Below are 20,169 nucleotides of genomic sequence, written 5' to 3' on the forward strand. Positions count from 1 at the left end.
TAAATTATTAATTATATTTATAATTTACATATATATTTTACTATATAATTAATATATTTAAATATATATTTGTATATATTTTATATATATTAATAATTTAAATATATATTTGTATATATTTAATACATAATATATAGAAAATATATTTAATATAATATATGTAATTTATATATAAATATAATTATATTTATAACATAATTATAAAAAAATTCTTTTTTTTCATTATTATGTTATGTTAATCACCATACATTACATCATTAGGTTTTGATATAGTCTTCCATGATTCATTGTTTGCCTTAACACCCAGTGCTCTGTGCAGACCGTGGCCTCCTTCATCCCCATCATATATATATCATCTCTCATGTTTCATCTCCCCCTCCGATTCCCCCCCTTCGTTCTTTCCCTCCTGCTATCTTCTTCTTCTTCTTTTTTTAACATATAATGTATTATGTTATATATAATATTATATTATATATAATATATAATATTATGTATTACTTGTTTCAGAGGTACAGGTCTGTGATTCAACAGTCTTGCACAATTCACATTAGGGAGAGCATGTCTTCTTGATTAAAAAAGTTAAAGACTGAAAGGGGTCATGTAGCCTGACCGCCTTTCTCATATTTGAATCTTCCTAATATATTCCAAGTGTGGTCTTCCAGCTTGATGAGGCAACAGAAAGAAGGGAAACTGAGGACAAAGCAGAAGCTGACACCCCACAATCCTCCCGTGGGATATATGTGACATTCCTCAGGCATTCCTGGCTGCCCTGAAGGGAAAACAAATAGTTAACTTATAGAGATCACAATCCTACAAGACATGAGTCTCCCTCAGTTTACAAATGTTTTAGCAATCTACAAGAACAAAGTATTCCTATCCATCAATAACCTAACTTCCAGAAGGAAATGTAGATACAATTAAATGCCCTTACAACCTGCAGCCCATTGACAGATAATTGAAGTGGGCAGAGTGTAATGTTCCTCAAGGAAGTTCCCAACTATCTTAATGTTAATGCCTTACTAGCGGGGTAAACAACCTTAACTTGACAATGGCAAGACCTCCAGTATCTTGTGAGTCTTCTTTAGCATATGAAAGTTCTTTGAGAAATCTCCTTTTTTCCTTACCTCCCCCAACCCCATAGTATATAATTAGTCACCGCTCACAACCCTGGGGCAGCAGAACTTTCTGCCCACGGGTCCTGTCCCTGTGCTTTAATAAACCACCATTTTGCACGGAAGACATCTCAAGAATTCTTTCTTAATCCCTGGCTCTGGACTCCACCCCATTGAACTCATCTATATCCCAAGACCCCATCAAGCTCATGATTGCTCTTTAAAGTGGTCCAACTCTAAATATTCTTGAGAACATGTCAAGTCTGGATTTCCTTCATATACACGTCTACATCTGTCTTTTTAGGTAATCCAAGAATAGTTCACATGACAACTCTTTTAAATGTTTGATTATAGTTATCTAATCCTCTATGAGTTTCTATGGTTGATTAAAATTTTCTAAAAATTTTCAACTATAGCTAATTAATTAATCATGATATTGAGTCTATTTACTTATGTTGTATTTTTCCCTCCAAACACTTTTTAACTTAAGTTTTTGGTCTTTTAAGTGGTTTATCCAAAGCTGAGTGTAGAGTAAGCCATGTAAAATTAGACTCTCACATTATTTTTTTGAAAGTACTTTTTTTAGGATTTCAAGTTTAGATCATACTGATTTTTTCAATACCTCTAATATAACACAAATTTTAAGTGAGTTTAATAAAAAACTAAGATCATCCTCAATTCTAGAACTCCACAAAAAAAGACACTTTTATGTGCAAAGGCACTAGCATTGTGAGTATTCACTGCAGTTCAATCTTTGTGTTAATTAAACCACGGCCTCAGACTGAAGAGTGTATTTGCATCTTGTTTATAGTGGGAAGTGGCTCTATACACATGCACAAGGAACTTCTTATTCAGAGGGCATATGCCGGCCTTATTATTCCTCCAGTGTTGTTAAGGTAGGCTGTGTTTTATTTGTTATGTAACTTAATCACAAAATTTGAATTTAATTTTTATAAATTTTCTGTGTCCTATTGAAAGGGACCAGGGGCACCTGGGTGGCTCAGTTGGTTCAGCATTCAACTCTTGATCTCAGCTCAAGTCTTGATCTCAGGGTTATGAGTTCAAGCCCCATGTTGGGCTCTGCTCTGGGGGTGGAGCCTAGAAAGGAAAGAAAGAAAGAAAAAGAGAAAGAAAGAAAAAAAGAAAGAAAGAAAGAAGAAAGGGAAAGAGGCCATGTATTGAATTCTGTCATATATTCCCACCAAGATATGTCATGATTAAACTGTATGTTTCCTTTATTAAATAGGAAAATAAATGTTTTATAAAAACTACAGATGAACAATGAAGGTAAACCAGTGTTGTTTAGAACTTTAAAAATCATATACAAATTGACATACAGAGATTAGAAAAGCTTATTTGCATATTGTATATAGTTATTTATAAGGACAGGTAAAGTACACAAAACTTGATGGCTGTTAGCAAGGGAAGATAATTGTTCTTGTGCTGAAAATAGAGTGCATAAACCATTTAAAATATCATATCAAGACAACCTTGAAATTCATTTTCAGAAAGAGTAAGATGTTCAAAATGCTGACCTATCTATTTTATCTGGTATTTTTCCCAAGTCACTAAGCTTCTAGTAGATGCTGTCCAAGTAGTCTTATCTAAGTCTTATTAAGACCTTGGGGCATTTGCCTTTCAGCTCATGTCATGATCCCAGGGTCCTGGGATCAAGCTCTGCATCCTCTCCCTGCTCAACAGGAAGCCGGCTTCTCCCTCTCCCACTCCCCTGCTTGTGTTCCCTCTCTTGCTCTCTCTCTCTCTGTCAAATGAATAAATAAAATCTTAAAAAAAAAAGACCTTGAAATTAAAAACTTGTACATGATCTATTTATTACATAGTTCTTTTTATGATTATGCCTTTCATTATGGTATTTTAATAGCACAAATTTTGCATAGTAGAGTCCATATAATCTAATATAGGCTGTCACCACTCCAATTACGACATTACCGCCCATCCAGAACACATTTTAAACTTCAAATGAGTAAGATGAAATAATCAAATTAGGGGAATTTTACCTTTAGAGTAACCTGATATCCCACCCCTTTTTGGAAATTAAGTTTTTTATACTTAATATAGAGATTAAAACATGAAATAGAGCTACCAACAGAGGGAACAATCAACTCTGCCTTGGATTTCAAATCACTGAACTTCTGGTTTTCTTCATAGTAGAAATTTCCTCCTCATGATCACATACCACTGTTGTGCAATGTGAGACTGTACTCTGAAAACACGAACCTCACATATTTTTTATTTTTGCCATCTTTGAATATCTCGTATATAAAAGGCAAATCAATAATGTTTATTGTATTGTGTAGGACATTAGTTTATAATTTTTAGCTATTTGTAAGAATGAGTTTATAGAAATCCAACAATGATGACTATTACTGTGCCACAAAAAAGAATTTCAAAATGCTAGAGTTAAAGACACTCAAAAGGTCATTTGTCTAACCTCATTATAGAATTAAAGGAACTGAGGGCAGGACAGGGAGGTAACAAATTTCATGGCCTCTCAAATAAGTACTAGTTAACCAGAAGCTAGAAACCAGGTCTCAACCAGTAGTTCTAAACACTATGTCCTCGAGGGCATTATCTTATAGAAATTTCTAATGCACATCTTTTCTTGGCCTCAGGATCTTTTGCCTGACCTAAATGTAGTTGCAAGCAGAATTGCACATCAGCTGGGGCATAACCTTGGGATGAAGCATGATGATTACCCGTGTACCTGTAATTTTGAGAAATGTGTGATGGATCGTGGTGGAAGGTAAGATTCAAACAATGTAGAGAAGACATTTAAATATTTTGGGTGTGGCTCTTGGTTAGAACTCCATATTGTAGAGATATATTGTTATTATGTGAACATTTTCCTAATATATTCCATAAGGTCTATATAACGAAACCAGCCATGATAGGCTGTTTCCCTTCGGGGCTAAATCTTATCAGTTGGTAGTGTCTGTCCTAGTGACATGGTGAGAGAAATTCTAAAACTCCATCTGAACATATCGCAAAAATATACAATGATTAATTAGTAAATTATACTAAGGTGCCTAGGAGAGGAATACACTCTATGTGCCTTGTTTTATCATTTTTGCTATAAACTCTAATTTCCTCCTTCAACTTTTTACTCAAATGTCATTCTCAGCTAAACTTTCCCCAGCCACCTGATCTAATTTTTCAACCCTGTCTCCTCATATACATACTATGGCATTATCCATCCCTTTCTTCTTTGTTTTTTTTTTCCATTCTTAGTATTAATCACTATCTAATATAGTCTATGCATTACCTACTTAAGCTTGCTTATTATTTTATTCTTCCAACAAAATATAAACTTCATGAGGTCAGAAGGTTTTGTCTGCTTTCTTCACTGTTTTATCACACTGTCTAGAAAAGTCCGTTACATACTAAGTACACTATATTACAGAATGAATGAATGTCCTATATCCCCCCACCATGCTGTGAATTGCCTGCAGCCCAGCTCCTAAACTTTACACATTTTTTAACTCCTTCACAGAGAGTACACAGTACATTTCATATAAGGAAAGTGTTTATAATGATGATCAGTGCTTCCATGTATTGATTACATGAAGTAAAGTAGTGAGACGATGGATTCTGAAAAACAAACTGAGGGTTCTAGAAGGGAGGGTGGTGGGAGGATGGGTTAGCCTGGTGATGGGTATTAAAGAGGGCACGTTCTGCATGGAGCACTGGGTGTTATATGCAAACAATGAATCATGGAACACTACATCAAAAACTAATGATGTAATGTATGGTGATTAACATAACATAATAAAAAAAAATGGAGTAAAGTAGTGAAAGCACCCAAGTACAGTGACTGGCATAGAGTAAGAACTAAGTAACTGATATCTAATTTTATATCATTATCTACATAATTAGTAGTATTTTTCAGGGCCCCACCATTCCAAAGTAATGTTTTTAAGCCTCTAAAAGTCCATCTGTCTCCATCAAGTGTCAATAATGGCAAAGGAGTCAAAACAAAAGGAAGGCAGAAGGGAAGTGAATTTTAGTCTTTTTAGTCTTTGAACTTTTCAGAAGGATAGTGCATTCCTAGGATGTGTAAGATATTACTAAATAAATCATTTGTTTCAACAATGTTTATAAAGAACTACTTTGTGCCAGGCATTGTACTAATTAGTACTTATTTAAAAAAAAATACAGTCCCTGCATTGAAAAGCTCGTAATCTTGCATAAATGATAAATATATAGATTATGTCAAGAGGAACAAATAAAAAGTGATCTAGGAGCAGCAAGCACATTCAGTCTAAACTGTGGGCTTCAGGAAGGACTTTCTGGACGATAGTCAGAGTATGTTCACTAGAATATCATGTGTTGGTTGTTTCAATAAGACATTTTCTATAATAAAAGCCCACTTGCTACTCTCCTATTAACAGTAGAGTAGGAGAAGTAAATGGACTTCTGGAGTTCATCATTTATATTTATTCTTTCTAAATCCTTCATAAAAATTTCATAGCTGTTCCACCACTATGCATTGATAAAATTAATCTTTATTTTTAACTCATCTGAACTCTAGCATTCCTGCACTAAAATTCAGTAAATGCAACAGAATTCAGTACCTGCAACACCTGAAGGATTATAATCCAACATGCATGTTCAATATTCCACTTTCTGATAAATTAAGTAATTACCCATATTGTGGAAACAAGAAGTTGGATGAAGGAGAAGAGTGTGATTGTGGCCCCATTCAGGTATTTGCAAATAATGTCTTTAAATTACAAAGTTTAGGGGCACCTGGGTGGCTCAGTTGGTTAAGCTACTGCCTTCGGCTCAGGTCATGATCCCGGAGTCCTGGGATCGAGTCCCACATCCGGCTCCCGGCTCAGCGGGAGCCTGCTTCTCCCTCTGACCCTCTCCCATCTCATGCTGTTTTTCTCTCTCTCTCTCATTCCCTAATAAATAAATTAATAAAATCTTTAAAAAAATAAATAAATAAATTACAAAGTTTATGCTCTGCTAGAACCTAGGCAGGGAGTTAACCATTAATCAACCATGATATTCCTTGTAAAGTTTTAAATAATGTGTTTTTTTGTCTCGTTTCAAAACAAGTCATTGGTGTAGCCTCATTGCAAGGCATCTTACCAAGTCATGAATTATGTATAATGATCTTGCTGGAGACCCACGGTATCATATTTGCCTGGTTTATATAGTAATTGGCTCTTCTTGTAAGAAAAGCCGGTAGGTGCCTTTAAGTCTGATCTCATGCACAGTAGAAATTTGTCCTCCAGAGTTAGTCAAATGAGCTTTACTCAGGGCCTTGTGAGGCTGGTCTCTATCCCAGCTGGACAGTTCATGTTATTAGAAAACTCTGTCTTAATTGAGCAGAACACTTCTAACCTTCCACGTATTTACTGGAGCCTTGGTCTCAGGAACATTTAGAATATGCTTTTAAGACAAATTTTAATCTGCTTTCCTCCAACATAAAAGCTATTTCTGTTAAGAGCTTATCATATAGGTATGAGACATAGAAGCTGTTTCTGTTAAAAGCTTATCATATAGGTATGAGTCCTAGACAATCAGTTCTCAAATTATCATGTGTATATACATCACCTGGGGATGTTGTTAAAATGTGGATTCTGATTCTGTAGGCCTGAAGTGAGGCTGAGATCCTTTATTCCCAGCAACCTGCAAGATTATGTTGATACTGCTGGTCTGAAGACCACATATGTAGTATGTACACTGTAGACACTACAAAATTCAAAATAAATCTAATAGTAAGTGAATCAGAGACTCCATGATCAGAATGGGGACAGTGATATGTAAAGAGGTTGCAACACCTAGTTTTCAAATGTCTCAGATTAAATGTAAAGAGGCTCTTTTTTTTTTTTTAAAGACTTTATTTATTTATTTGACAGAGAGAGAGAGACAATGAGAGAGGGAACACAGCAGGGGGGGAGTGGGAGAGGGAGAAGCAGGCTTCCTGCCGAGTAGGGAGCCCGACGTGGGACTCAATCCCAGGACCCTGGGACCATGGCCTGAGCTGAAGGCAGATACTTAACGACTGAGCCACCTAGGCGCCTGTAAAGAGGCTCTTAACTTTGGAAATTGAGGCTTTTGCCCATGTACATTCTTTAGAATGGTTCTACAGTTTCATTCTAACACATGAAGTACTTAACATTACATTTTTCAGACAATTTCTTTTGCAATTTTAATTTTGTTCGAGCAGATAAGGCCTATGTGTCCATCCTGCTGTTATTATTTAATGATGCATTAAAAACAACAACAAAGTTCAGCTTGAAATACTCAGCATCTTGAGGAAAATGTAAAATTAGATCTTCAGAAATTCTATTATCTCATATTAAACCTTTCATACAGAGAAGTAGCAGGGCCCTTCCAAAGAATGGAAGTCATCAGGAAAATGGAAGATCAGAAACTTTGGACCTTGTGAGCTGCTGATGAAAATTCATTAGTGTAGAGTATTGAACAGCTAATTGGGAAGAAAACAAAATAGGGGCACCTGGGTGGCTTAGTCAGTCAAGCCTCCAACTCTTAATTTCGACTCAGATCATGATCTCAGGGTCCTGGGATCGAGCCCCGCATTGGGCTCGGTGCTGAGCAGAGAGTCTGCTTGAGATTCTCTCCCTCTCCCTCTGCCCTTCCCCCTGTTCACACACGCACGTGCTTTCTCTCTCTCTCTCAAATAAATAAATAAATCTTAAAAAAAAAGTAAAAGTTCCAGAGACCAGTTACAAGCAGTAGTCTTCATATGTATGTCATAGCCAAGGATCATGCATCTGGATTTAACTCTGAAAGACAAGTAACGATAAATTACACAGAATAACTTATTAAACGAGACCTTAACTACAAACCAATTCCTGATCTTTAATTTTTGATCATTGCCAGGAGTGCACTAATCATTGCTGTGATGCAAACAAGTGTGTCTTGAGGCCAGGATTTACTTGTGCAGAAGGAGAATGCTGTGAATCTTGTCAGGTAAGGACCTGTGCTAGAACTAGGTTCTCCATTTTCAGTTTATTTAGTATACATAGGATGACAGAACTGGCTGTCCACTGAATGACCCTACACTACTAATCCCAGATTAGGGTTAGGCTTGCTTGTCCCCAATAATGCCTCTTCTGGGTTGTTCTGACTTCTAAGCCCTGGGCAATGCTATGGCCTGGGGAGTGGAGAAGTAGGTATCACTTGGTCTTCTAGGAGAAGAGTTAGATGATAAACATTATTCTTGTTTCTTTGTAAATCATTGCCAGCATATTTAACCTTGTGTGTGGTGGTGATGGAAGGGGTAACATTCCAACAGTGAACTAGAAGGGAAAAGGATTATACTGGAATTGGAAAGTGAGAGTGACTAGTACATGGAGATATATCCCTAGGAAAGGCAATCAGAAATCCAAATGACTCTGTCCAAAGTTTTAATGACATTACTTTCAACACACTACATTGTGAGGAAAGGAAGCATGTCTTGTTCATTTTCAAATCTTTCTAGGACTCATTTCAATTAAATGCATATTGGGTGGCTGAATAAACAAATATTTCCATGCACTTTCCTCCAGCAATGAGTCAGGGTATTTTTCCAATTCATTTGGAGTGATGTGATTTCTTGGGAGTGGAGATTCCTCATTATAGATAGGTAGGGATTCCCAGTTGAATGTGTGTGCTGGAGATGGTATGTCCTGGAGCAAGATGAACAGACCTCTTGCCCATTTCTCCATTTTATGTCCCTTCCAACTTTGCCCAATGCTGTTCTAATACAGATTTTCAAAAACACCATTGTGGCATTCCTGAAATTACATAAAAGCCAACACATTTACAAATGATAATAATTCTTAGTGGAATGGAGAAGAAAGTCATGATCCAAACTTAAAACTTTTTATTAAAATTTTTTATTGTTATGTTAATCACCATACATTACATCATTAGTTTCTGATGTAGTGTTCCATGATTCATTGTTTGTGCATAACACCCAGTGCTCCATGCAGAACGTGCCCTCTTTAATACCCATCACCAGGCTAGTGCATCCTCCCACCCCCCTCCCCTCTAGAACCCTCAGTTTGTTTTCCAGACTCCATCATCTCTCATGTGGGTCAAACTTCCTCCTACTTACTGAAACTTAAGCTACCTAAATGTATCCAAGATTTATTAGTCTTTTTGTTTTTCTTCAACAGATGAAAAAATCAGGGTCCATATGCAGACCAGCAAAAGATGAATGTGATTTTCCTGAAGTGTGTACTGGCTACTCTTCTGCATGTCCTAAGGACAAATTCCAAGTAAACGGATTTCCTTGCAAGAATGCAAAAGGCTACTGCTTCATGGGGAAATGTCCCACCCGGGATGATCAGTGCTCTCAATTCTTTGATAATGGTGAGAGACAATTACAGTGAATGGCTGATAAACATAATAGTTATTATTTCTATTATTATCCTGTAAAGATTTGGGGGCAAGATTGAAGATAATGCCCTTTGTGGCATTCTTCCCAGATCTTACCTCAAATCTCTCTGGATATTACCTTTAATATTAGTTGATATTATCTCTAATATTAATTAACTAGCTCAGTATGTGGGTTAAGGTATGTTTGTTATTTTTTTATATCCATACTCCTCTGTAAAATATCCTCCTGATGCAATAGCATAGCTTTAAAGTGATTTATTTATCCCTTTCTTCCTTACCACTACATGATACTAAAGTTCCAATTACATTAGAAAAATAAGATATTTTATGATTTATAACATTCATGTTTTTATTATTTTACTCTAATCATTCCATTTTGGATCCTAGAGGTGAAAGACAGTTCTGATCTCTGCTATGAAATGAATAAAAAAGGAAATAGATTTGGATACTGCAAAAACAAGGAAAACAGAGTAATTTCCTGTGAAGAGAAGTAAGTACCATGTAAAGAAAAGCAAGTGCCTTCTAAGAGTTTTTTTGCAAATTCAGAACTGCTCTTGCTCTGACAGCTGCTAACCTCTTTTTACTGAGGAGATTAGGAGAGGGAGTGAGGGAACGTGCACACATCCCTGATTGTGTAACTGGCATTTACATACTATATTTATGAGTTGAAGGTCATGGAATATAAGGAGGAAAGATGGGAAAGAGTTAAAATTAGGAAAGAAAGGGAGGAAGAGAAGTTACAAAAAAAATAGGACAGAGCAAACAGGAGGAGGAAAATAAAGTGGAAAAGGGGAAAAGAAGCTGTGAGAGGGAAACAAGTGAAGCCCTAACAAGAAAAGAAGAGTAGAGCTTCAAATTGGAAGGAAGGGGAGAAGTGGAAGTTAGATCTGATTTTAAAAAGGTATTAGCCGTGTCGTTCTTCCAGATTTATTATACTCAGAAAGGCTTTTTTTCTGTGCCACAAAACAGGATTTGGACTGAAAACAACAACAGACACCTTTGGTCAAAAGTTTCACCTAGAATAGGTGAAACTGGGCAGTCACTTAACTTCCTCTTACTTCCAATTGTTGCCTAATCTGTAAAATGGGTATTATAATAACATCAAACTCACAGGTTTGTTGTGAGAATTAACTGATGTGCTCTGTGCAAGAAAGAATAAGAAAGAAATCTTAACATCTTGATGAAAGTTAGACGAACTCAAATTACTAATAGGAAATACCCTTCTGTAAACTGGAGCTAATACTGATTTGTGAGAACCACAGAACTATAAAGAAATACAATCATTTTACATCTTCACCTACTCATCACAGTTCCCAGAATCAGGACTTTGTCTAACCTTTGGCCCTGCCTCTCTTGGTGTCTCTGCAGCCCATTGATAAGCCTGGGTCTAGAGAAAAGTGGCCAAGCCACTTCACTGCCAGCCTCATCTCTATAAATTTCTATTTCCTGGTCGCGAGTCTGAGAAAATTCTCCCTTTCCTTCAGAGATATCAAATGTGGAAAGATACACTGCAGCAGAGGGCAGCATTCATCTCTTCCTGGAAAAGAAAAGATTAATCACCTTAAGAAGATTTCAAAGCAGAATGTCACCAATGAGTGTAAAACTTTTATTTTATACCACAATTCTAAAGATTTGGGCCTGGTTGCTCCTGGAACAAAATGTGGAGATGGAATGGTAGGTTGAAAGCCCTTTGTTTTTTTAAAACTTCTTGGTTCAGCCACTTCAAAACATTATTTTCTATAATTGGTTCCTGAGGGCCTATAAATGGGAAAGCAGAAACAAATGGGCAACTTTTTTTTAATTGAGCAAAGTAGTAATAACCCTATAATAAATATTCATTTTGCCTGATCTCTGTTATACAAAATGATATGTGAATGTGATAAGTGTGCTTAATTAGTATCTTACAGTAGACAGCTAGTGAAATTATAGACATAATTTTTTAAATTAATTTGACTATGAAGTAGACATATTTTCTTCAATTATTTCATTCATTCAGCCATATTTATTGGGCACATACTATGGTGCCAGCAGCCATACTGGACACAAATGAGGAAAATATGAGTGTACTTGAGAATTTCATAAATTAAATTATATGTATTACAATCTAACACAAGTGCTTTCATAGTGGTGTAACTAATGAACATTTGAGTCCAAAGGAAGAAGTGATTGCCTTCACTTGGAGAACATGAATGGCATATTATGATGCCATTAAATGAGTGACATTTCAGCTTTGACATGATGAACATTTTTCAATTCAGACAAAATGAGAAAAGACTTTTTAAAAAGAAATACCTAGATAATATGCAAAGGTACAAAATGAATGGCACAGTCAGGTAGTTGACAATTTCAGTGTGACTGGAGCTTTGGGTAAAATGTCAGAAAATGAAGTTGAGCAGCTAGAATAAGGCCAGATCAGAAGAGGTTTATCATTCCAAGATGAAAACTTTAGAACGTGTACTAAAAACAACAGCCAACTCATCAAGGTTTATAAACACAGGAATATATGGAAAACATAATACTTTTTAAAAATCAGTTATTTTGAAATAATATAGTTTCTGTCTGTGATATATGTCCTCTCCTCCCATACTACCACCCACAAACATTACAGTTTCATTCATGTAATGTGATAGAGAAATGAATTGAAAAACAAAATTCAGAATGTAAAAAAGGGAATTAGAATTTAATAATTTAATGGAGATCTATATTTCAGATCTATATACTTAACTATTAGTTTCCCATTAAAATAACTAAATATCAAAATGATGAGGAATCTATATTTGTGAAATTTTAAGTATGTGTATCAACCACATATTATAAAGTTCCAGGACTTCCAATGATAGTGTGCATGAGGTATCAGGCTAGAGAAATATCAAACAATTTTCTATTCACTCCAGGTAAGAAAAATCTTCCAGGAATACTAAGCAGAAGTATGACTTACCCTTCATAGAATCCCATAATGAGTGGCAGTGATTGACCAAAGGAATTTATAGGGAAGCTGTTGTTACTGAATCTTGATCTTATAAGCATGTTTGACCATATGCCACCACACAGAGTGCCTATTTTTCAAGAGAAGTCTTAATATAGAAGTGTACCAATCACAATGGTGCCAATTATTGGGTCAATTCATAATGAGGGAATTCATGAATAGCAAATGCCAGTTTATAGATGGATCACAAAGATACTAGTTATAGGCTTTTCATCTCATTTTTACATTGAAAGACTATTTTTAGATATGATTAAATTAAAATGAGTAAAAACATTCTGGTTTCTCATAATAGTTTTTCTTTTTGGGTAAAATTTGATTTGGCATAGAAAATGAGGGCAAACATATCCCATTTCCCTTGGATGCCTTTTTCCTTAGTAATATAGATAAGAAAAATAAAACAAAAGAAAAACAGTGAGAATAGATGACAAGGGAAGGATAATAGAGTGGAAAGGAAGAAGAGTAAAGGAGAGTGGGGAACGAAGGGATAATACTAATTAGTCTTCTCTGGCACAAAAGAATTGCTGCAAACCTGTCTTTGTAGTTTTCTCTTTATTAAATATATAAAAATGGCAAAACCAAAATAAGAAACATTTCAATGTTTCCGTTAGTTGAGCCTGAAGTATGTGAAAAGAGATTTACATGGACTTTAGCAGCATTTTCCAGTGTTCATTTGATCATGTATTTATGAAAATCCATTCTATAAGGATAAGCAAAGAGGACAAATAGCAGCAGACAAAAGAATTCAACAGTGTGAACAATGGAGATTAATCTGAGGATTCACAGATGTTAGTCCCCTATGAAACAGATGCACATTAAAAAAGAGAGAAATCCTTTAGAAAAAAAGTTAAATTTATATTTTAATCAGATTTAAAGGGATATTAAATCTATAAAAATGGTATTATTTGAAAACAACAAGCACTGCTTTCAAATTACAAAATAAATCATAATTACTGATTTATATGTAACTTGAGGAGTAAACCATGAAATGTAGTAAGCCACAAAAAAATAGTAAATTAGCGGGGTGCCTGGGTGGCTCAGTTGGTTAAGCGACTGCCTTCGGCTCAGGTCATGATCCTGGAGTCCCGGGATCGAGTCCCACATCGGGCTCCCTGCTCAGCAGGGAGTCTGCTTCTCCCTCTGACCCTCCTCCCTCTCATGCTCTCTGTCTCTCATTGTCTCTCTCGCAAATAAATAAAATCTTAAAAAAAAAAAAATAGTAAATTAGAAGCTAAACTTCTTAACACCCAAGAACGAGATAAAGGAATTCTAAAGAAGAAAATGAATAAAAACAGGAAAAATAGTTCTAAGAAATCTGATATAGTTTTAATAGGAATCCTAGATAAAGAAAACATAATATAGGTAAAAGTATAATTAAAGATATAATAATAAAAAATGTCCCTGAGCTGAAGAATGTATAAAATAAAAACTCATTTAGTACAAGGAAAAATTCATAGGAAGAAGTGAGCATTTAGACTAACCTTCACAGCATGAAGTCAACAATAAAGAAAATGTCCTATAAGCCCAAAAAAAGGCAAGTATCATTTTTCAACAACAACAAATTATCAGGTTATCATTATATTTATCTTCAGAATGAAATGCCAGAAAATAATGCAACAAAATCTGTGGAGCTTTGGAGAATGGAAGTATTGGGACCCTAAAACCATACATACAGCCAAATTATTATTCAGATAATAAAGCAATAGAAGGACATCCTCACACATTTTATGATGAAAAAAACTATAGTAAATTAGACAGCATTTATTTCTGAAAAGAAAAATAGTCAAGGAAGTACTCTAGCCAACTGGGAAATGAATTAAACTAAAAAGTTAAATGAGAAGATAGAACATTAAGGAAATAGTTGCAAGCAAGAAAATCTATACTAATTTTGAGTAAATTCTAGTTATTTATTAATAATGTGTTTATTATAAGAGCTTAAAAAACATATTGAATAGTGAATAATAACAATCTTTACAAATTTCAATTTTCTCAAATACATGAATTAAGAAGAAGAAAAAAGAATAAAAAATGTGACAAATGTCTTATCTTACATAAGGAAGAGTTAATGCTTATTTAGTCTTGGAAATGATAAAATGATTTAGATTTAAATATTTTAATGTAAACTGAATCAATGTTTAGAAAACAAAACATAGCTTTTAAATAATTGCAGAAAAAGGTAATAAAGATAAAAAGATAAGCTAAAATGTCTAACATTTAAAATCATATAATAAGATGAAAGTAGTAAAATTAAACATATCACTTATCACAAATATAAATGGATTAAAATTTCCCTATTTAAAACATTAAAGTAATTTTTGAATTGGTGGCCAGAAAGAATTTTCAGGGAATTGCATCAGCAAGATGGTGGAATAGGAGGTGTTCCAGTAATATCTCCCCACAACAATGATAATTTGGCAGCCAGCCATGGAAAAAGTACCTTTGTAGGAACTTTGAAATCCAGGTAGGATCTTGCAAAACATTGATGGAGTCCAAGACCAGAGGTCCACTTTGAAAGAGCAGGCCCATGCCCAGGTGACAAGCTTATTGACCATAGTCCTGGATACAGATCCATAAATACCCATATCTCCTGCTGCTTGACTACAGCCTCATTTGGCTTTGGTACCACCAACAACAACATCTGCCTAGGCACCCCTGGAAGACACATCCATCCATATCCCTGGAGGCAGACGCACAGACCTTGGTCCAACCACAGATCCTGAAATGGCCCTGTGAATTCATTCCATTCCTTCTTATCCCAAGTGCAGTTCTAGACAATCCTCCTGCCCACAGGATTTCCAGGAAACATGCCTGGTCCATGCACCCAGAGACATCTTGCTCAATGACCCAGCAGAAGCCAAGAATCCAGTAAGAGATACAACTATCCATGCACCTAGAAGAAGGCCAGCCATCTGACTCAGGTGCTGTGGTAGACCCTTGTCACATTGCCAGTCCATGTGACCAAGGTCACAGAGGCACTCCTGTCCACCCACATACTATGCAGAATCCACATCTACACAAGCCCCTAGTCACAGAGCAGTAAACTGCAAATCTTACTACAGACCAGATGGCAGCCACATAACCTGGCTCTAGTCTCACTCAACTGCAATCCTGGAAGCAATCCCATCAGCCCAGGGATCCAACATGAGGTTTTTACCTGATAAAACCAATCTGTAAAACGTGGAAAATATGTCTGCTCCTTGAAATGCACAGACACCAATGCAACAGTACACGGATCACAAAGATTCAGGCAAACATAATACCATCTGAAGAAAACTCATAAAGCTCTAGCAACTAATCCTGAAGAAATGGATATCTAAGATTTGCTTGACAAAGAAATCAAAGTAATCATTTTAAAGAAGCTCAGAAGGATGCAAGGGACCACAGATAGATGACTAAATGAAATCAGGAAAGCAATGCATGAACAACATAAGTTTAACAAAGAAATAGAAACCATAAAAAAAGAACCAAACAAAAATTCTGGAGCTGAAAAATACATTATAGAAATGAAAAAGTCAATGGAAACCTTCAACAGCAGACTGGATCATTTAAAAAAAAATCAGCAAACTTGAAGATAAGTCATTTGAAATTAGAAAGTTGGAGGAACAAAAGAAAAAAGAATAAAAACTAGTGAAGAAAGCATAGGGAACCTATATGACACCAATGACAAAAAATGAATATATGCATTATGTGAGTCCCAGAAGGAGAAGAAAGAGAAAGAGAGAAAGGGGAATAAAGATTAATTTTTCAAATAATGGCTGAAAATTAGCCAAATATTTGGAAGGATATCAACTTACAAGTAGTGTTAAAGGGAACTCTTCAAATTGAAACAGAGGATGCTAAGTAACAACATGAAAACATTTGTAGTATAATTTTCATTGGTAAAGGTAAATATACAGTCAAATTCAGAATGCTTTAATACTGTGAAGATGGTATATAAGTGTATTTTAACTCTAACATAAAAGTTAAAAGACAAGAATATTAAAAATAACTATTACTACAATAGTTTGATACTGGGTACACAATATAAAGAGATGTAAAGTGTGATATTAACAGCATGAAATATGGAGGAAGGAGAAGTAAAAGTATAGTAATCACAATGATTTAAAAAAAAAAAAACTCTAGTAGATACGCAAAAGATAAAGAGAAAAAACATCAAAGCATACCACTGCAAAAAATCAACAAAGCACAAAGGAAGGCAGGAGAAGAGGAAGGAAGGAACAAAGAAGCTATAAAGCAGTCAGAAAACAATTAACAATGAAAATAGTAAGTTCTTAACTATCAATAATTAGTTTAGACAGACAAAACTAAATCTAGATTTATCTATCCAAAAGACACAGATTGGCTGTTGGGTTAAAAAACAACAACCAGGATCCAACAATATATGGCCTACAAAACACTCATGTTATGTTTAAGGACATAGGCTTAAAGTGAAAGGATGAAAAAATATTGCATGCAAAAGGCAACAAAAAGAGAATAGTGTGGCCATATTTATACCAGACAAAATACATTTTCAATCATAATCTGTCACAAGAAACAAAGATCACTATGTGATGATAATGGAGTCAATTCATTAAGAGGATGTAACAGTTATAAGTATATATAATATGCACCAAACATTAGAGGACCTAAAGATACAAAGCAAATATACAGTAAACAGAAAGGAGAAATACAATACAATAATAGTATGGTATTTTAATACCCTACTCTCAACAATGGATAAATTATCTACATAGAAAATCAAAAAGAATACAATAGGCTTGAATAACTCTATAGACCAAATGGACCTAACAGATATATACAGAATATTCCATCCAGCAGCCACAGAATACACATTTTTCTCAAGTAAACTTGGAATATTCTCTGAGATAGATCATATGTTGGGCTACAAAACAAGTCTCAACACATTTAAGAAGACTGAAATAATATCAAATATCTTTTCTGACCGTAATAGAAAACTAGAACTCAGTAACAGGAGGAAGTTTGGAAAATTCACAAATATTTGGAAACTGAACAATACACTCCTGAAAAAAAAAAATGAGTAAAGAAGAAATTGAAAGGGCAGCCAAAAAATACCTGATATAAAGGAAAATGGAAATACAACATAGCAAACTTATGAAATGCAGCAAAACCAGTTCAAAGAGGGAAGTATATAGCAATAAAGCCTACCTTAAGAAAAAAGAAAAATTTCAAATAAGCAACCTAATGCTACACTTAAAGGAACTAGAAAAAAAAGAAAAAGACTAAGTCCAAAGTTAGCAGAAGTAAGGAAATAACAAAGATTTTTTAGAGCAGAAATAAATGAAACAAGAAAGACAATAGAAGAGATTTAAAAAATTGTTTTGGTTTTTAGAAGGTAAAGAGAATTGACAAACCTTTAAGTAGACTGACCAAGAACAAAGGGAGAGGATTCAAATAATAAGATTATAAATGACAAAGGAGACATTACAACTGATATCACAGAAATACAAAGGATCATAAGAGAATACTATGAATAATTATACAAGTTGAATATTTAAAAGAAATGGATAAATTCTGGGAAATATAAAATGTACCAAGACTAAATGATGAAGAAATAGAACATCTGCACAAATGGGAGATCAAAACAATAATTAATAATCTTGGATCATTAGAAGAACAAAGAAAAGCCCAGGATTGGATGTTTTTGTATGTGACAACAAAAACATAGGCAAAAATGTAAAAATAAGTAAGTGAGACTATATCAAAATAAAAGATTTCTTCAGCAAAGGCCACAATCAAGAAAATGAAAAGTAATCAATGGAATGGGAAAAAATATTTGCAAGCCCCATATCTGATAAAGGGTTAATAGATAAAAATAGTAAGTAACTCATGCAACCAATAGCAAAAACAAAAACAAAAACAAATAGTCCAATTTAAAAAAAATGAGGTAAGGACCTGAATGGTTATTTTTTCCCAAAGAAGATATACGAATGACCAACAAGTAAATGAAAAGGAGGTCAACATCATTAATAGTCAAGGGAATGCAAATCAAAGCCACTATGAGATATCACCCCACACCTGTTAGGATGGTTATTATCAAAAAGACAACAAATAAAAAATGTTGGTGAGGATGTGGAAAAAAAGGTACCCTTGTGCACTGTTGGTGGGAATGTAAATTGGTATAGCCATTATAGAAACAGTATGGTGGTTCCTCAAAAAATTAAAGATAGAACTACCCTATGATCCAGGAATCTCACTTTCGGGCACATAATTTAAAAAAGTTGAAATCAGGATCTTGAAGAGATATCTGCACTCCCATGTTCACTGCACCATTATTTACAATAGCCAAGATATGGAAACAATCTAAATGTCCTTTGACAGGTAAATGGATAATGAAAATGTAATATATATATATATATATATATATATATATATATAATATCACAATAATATATAATAACAGAATATATATAATGGAATATTATTTAGCTTTTAAAAAAGAGGGAAATTCTGTCAGTTGCAACAACGTGGATGAACTTGAAGGACATTTCTTGTATGCTAAGCAAAATAAACCAGTCACAAAAAGACAAATACTGTATGATCTCACTTATATGTGGAAGCTAAAAAAAAGTCAAATTCACAAAAGCAGAGAGTAGAATGATGGTTGCCAGGTGGGGGAAATGGGGAGATGCTGCTGAAAAAGTACAAACTTTATGTTATGAGTAAATTCTGAAGGTCTAATGTAGATCTTGGTGGCTATAGTTAGATACTGTATTTTAAGTGTTCCCAGTACAAAAAAAGTAACTATTTAAGGTGATGGATGTGTTCATTAGGTTGTTTGTGGTAATCATTTCACAATGTATAAGTATACCAATCATCACAATATGTACTTTAAATATACACAATTTTTATTTGTCTATTATACCTCCATAGAGTTGGAAAAGCATTTCTGGATATAAAAGAAATGGATAAAAATAAAAATAACAGGTAAAAATTAAATAAATGGGTGAAGATAAGCCAGGTAATAATTATAAGCAACAAATACAATAATTTGGTTATAAAATGTACAAAAAATAACAAGCAAAATTTAAAACAAAGTTAATAAGCATAAATAAGATTAATTGACATTGACAATAACAAAATGCCTAATCAGCAACTGTGACGTAGCAAGCATAGATCCTTATCAAATCAAAATAAAGCTTGATAGAAATAATAAAAGAAATTGTTGTACCTATGATTACAGAATCTTTGATAAATTAACATTTGAAAAATTAGTAAAGATAGAGACATTTTAATAATGAGTTTATATAAAACAATATTTGAATGTACCCTATATTCATTTCAAATATCTATCAAACATTTATGGAGGATTTCTTCTTCTACAGAAGATTCTACATGTGGTTTTTTACAATAGAAAAAGTCATGTAAATTCTAAGAGCAAGTTATTAATTCATATGGGTAACTTCATTTCCAGGTGTGTAGCAACGGTGAATGTGTGAAACTTGAAAAGGTCTACAATTCAACCAATTGCTCTTCTCAATGCTATGAAAATGCTGTAAGATTTGACTCCTTTTTTTTTTTTTTTATTCTTATGTTAATCCCCATACATTACATCATTAGTTCTAGATGAAGTGTTCCATGATTCATTGTTCGTGCACAACACCCAGTGCTCCATGCAGAACGTGCCCTCCTCAATACCCACCACCAGGCCAACCCATCCTCCCACCCCCCTCCCCT

At 34.4% G+C, this 20,169-nt stretch overlaps 1 protein-coding gene across 1 annotated transcript in view; it reads left to right on the top strand.

Annotated features, from left to right (window-relative positions):
• Window positions 1–20,169, top strand: part of ADAM7 (ADAM metallopeptidase domain 7) — an 84,458-nt gene that overhangs the window by 53,665 nt on the left and 10,624 nt on the right. Inside the window, exons 11-18 of the mRNA XM_081810298.1 lie at window positions 1,924–2,008; window positions 3,746–3,876; window positions 5,662–5,836; window positions 7,989–8,078; window positions 9,269–9,480; window positions 9,892–9,981; window positions 10,976–11,165; window positions 19,907–19,987. Of these exons, the coding sequence (XP_081666424.1) occupies window positions 1,924–2,008; window positions 3,746–3,876; window positions 5,662–5,836; window positions 7,989–8,078; window positions 9,269–9,480; window positions 9,892–9,981; window positions 10,976–11,165; window positions 19,907–19,987 (1,054 nt within the window). The remainder of the gene's footprint in view (window positions 1–1,923; window positions 2,009–3,745; window positions 3,877–5,661; window positions 5,837–7,988; window positions 8,079–9,268; window positions 9,481–9,891; window positions 9,982–10,975; window positions 11,166–19,906; window positions 19,988–20,169) is intronic.

Source organism: Leptonychotes weddellii, chromosome 2 (genome assembly GCF_054177405.1).
Source record: "Leptonychotes weddellii isolate Sample4059 chromosome 2, ASM5417740v2, whole genome shotgun sequence".
Taxonomy (NCBI): Eukaryota; Metazoa; Chordata; class Mammalia; order Carnivora; family Phocidae; genus Leptonychotes; species Leptonychotes weddellii.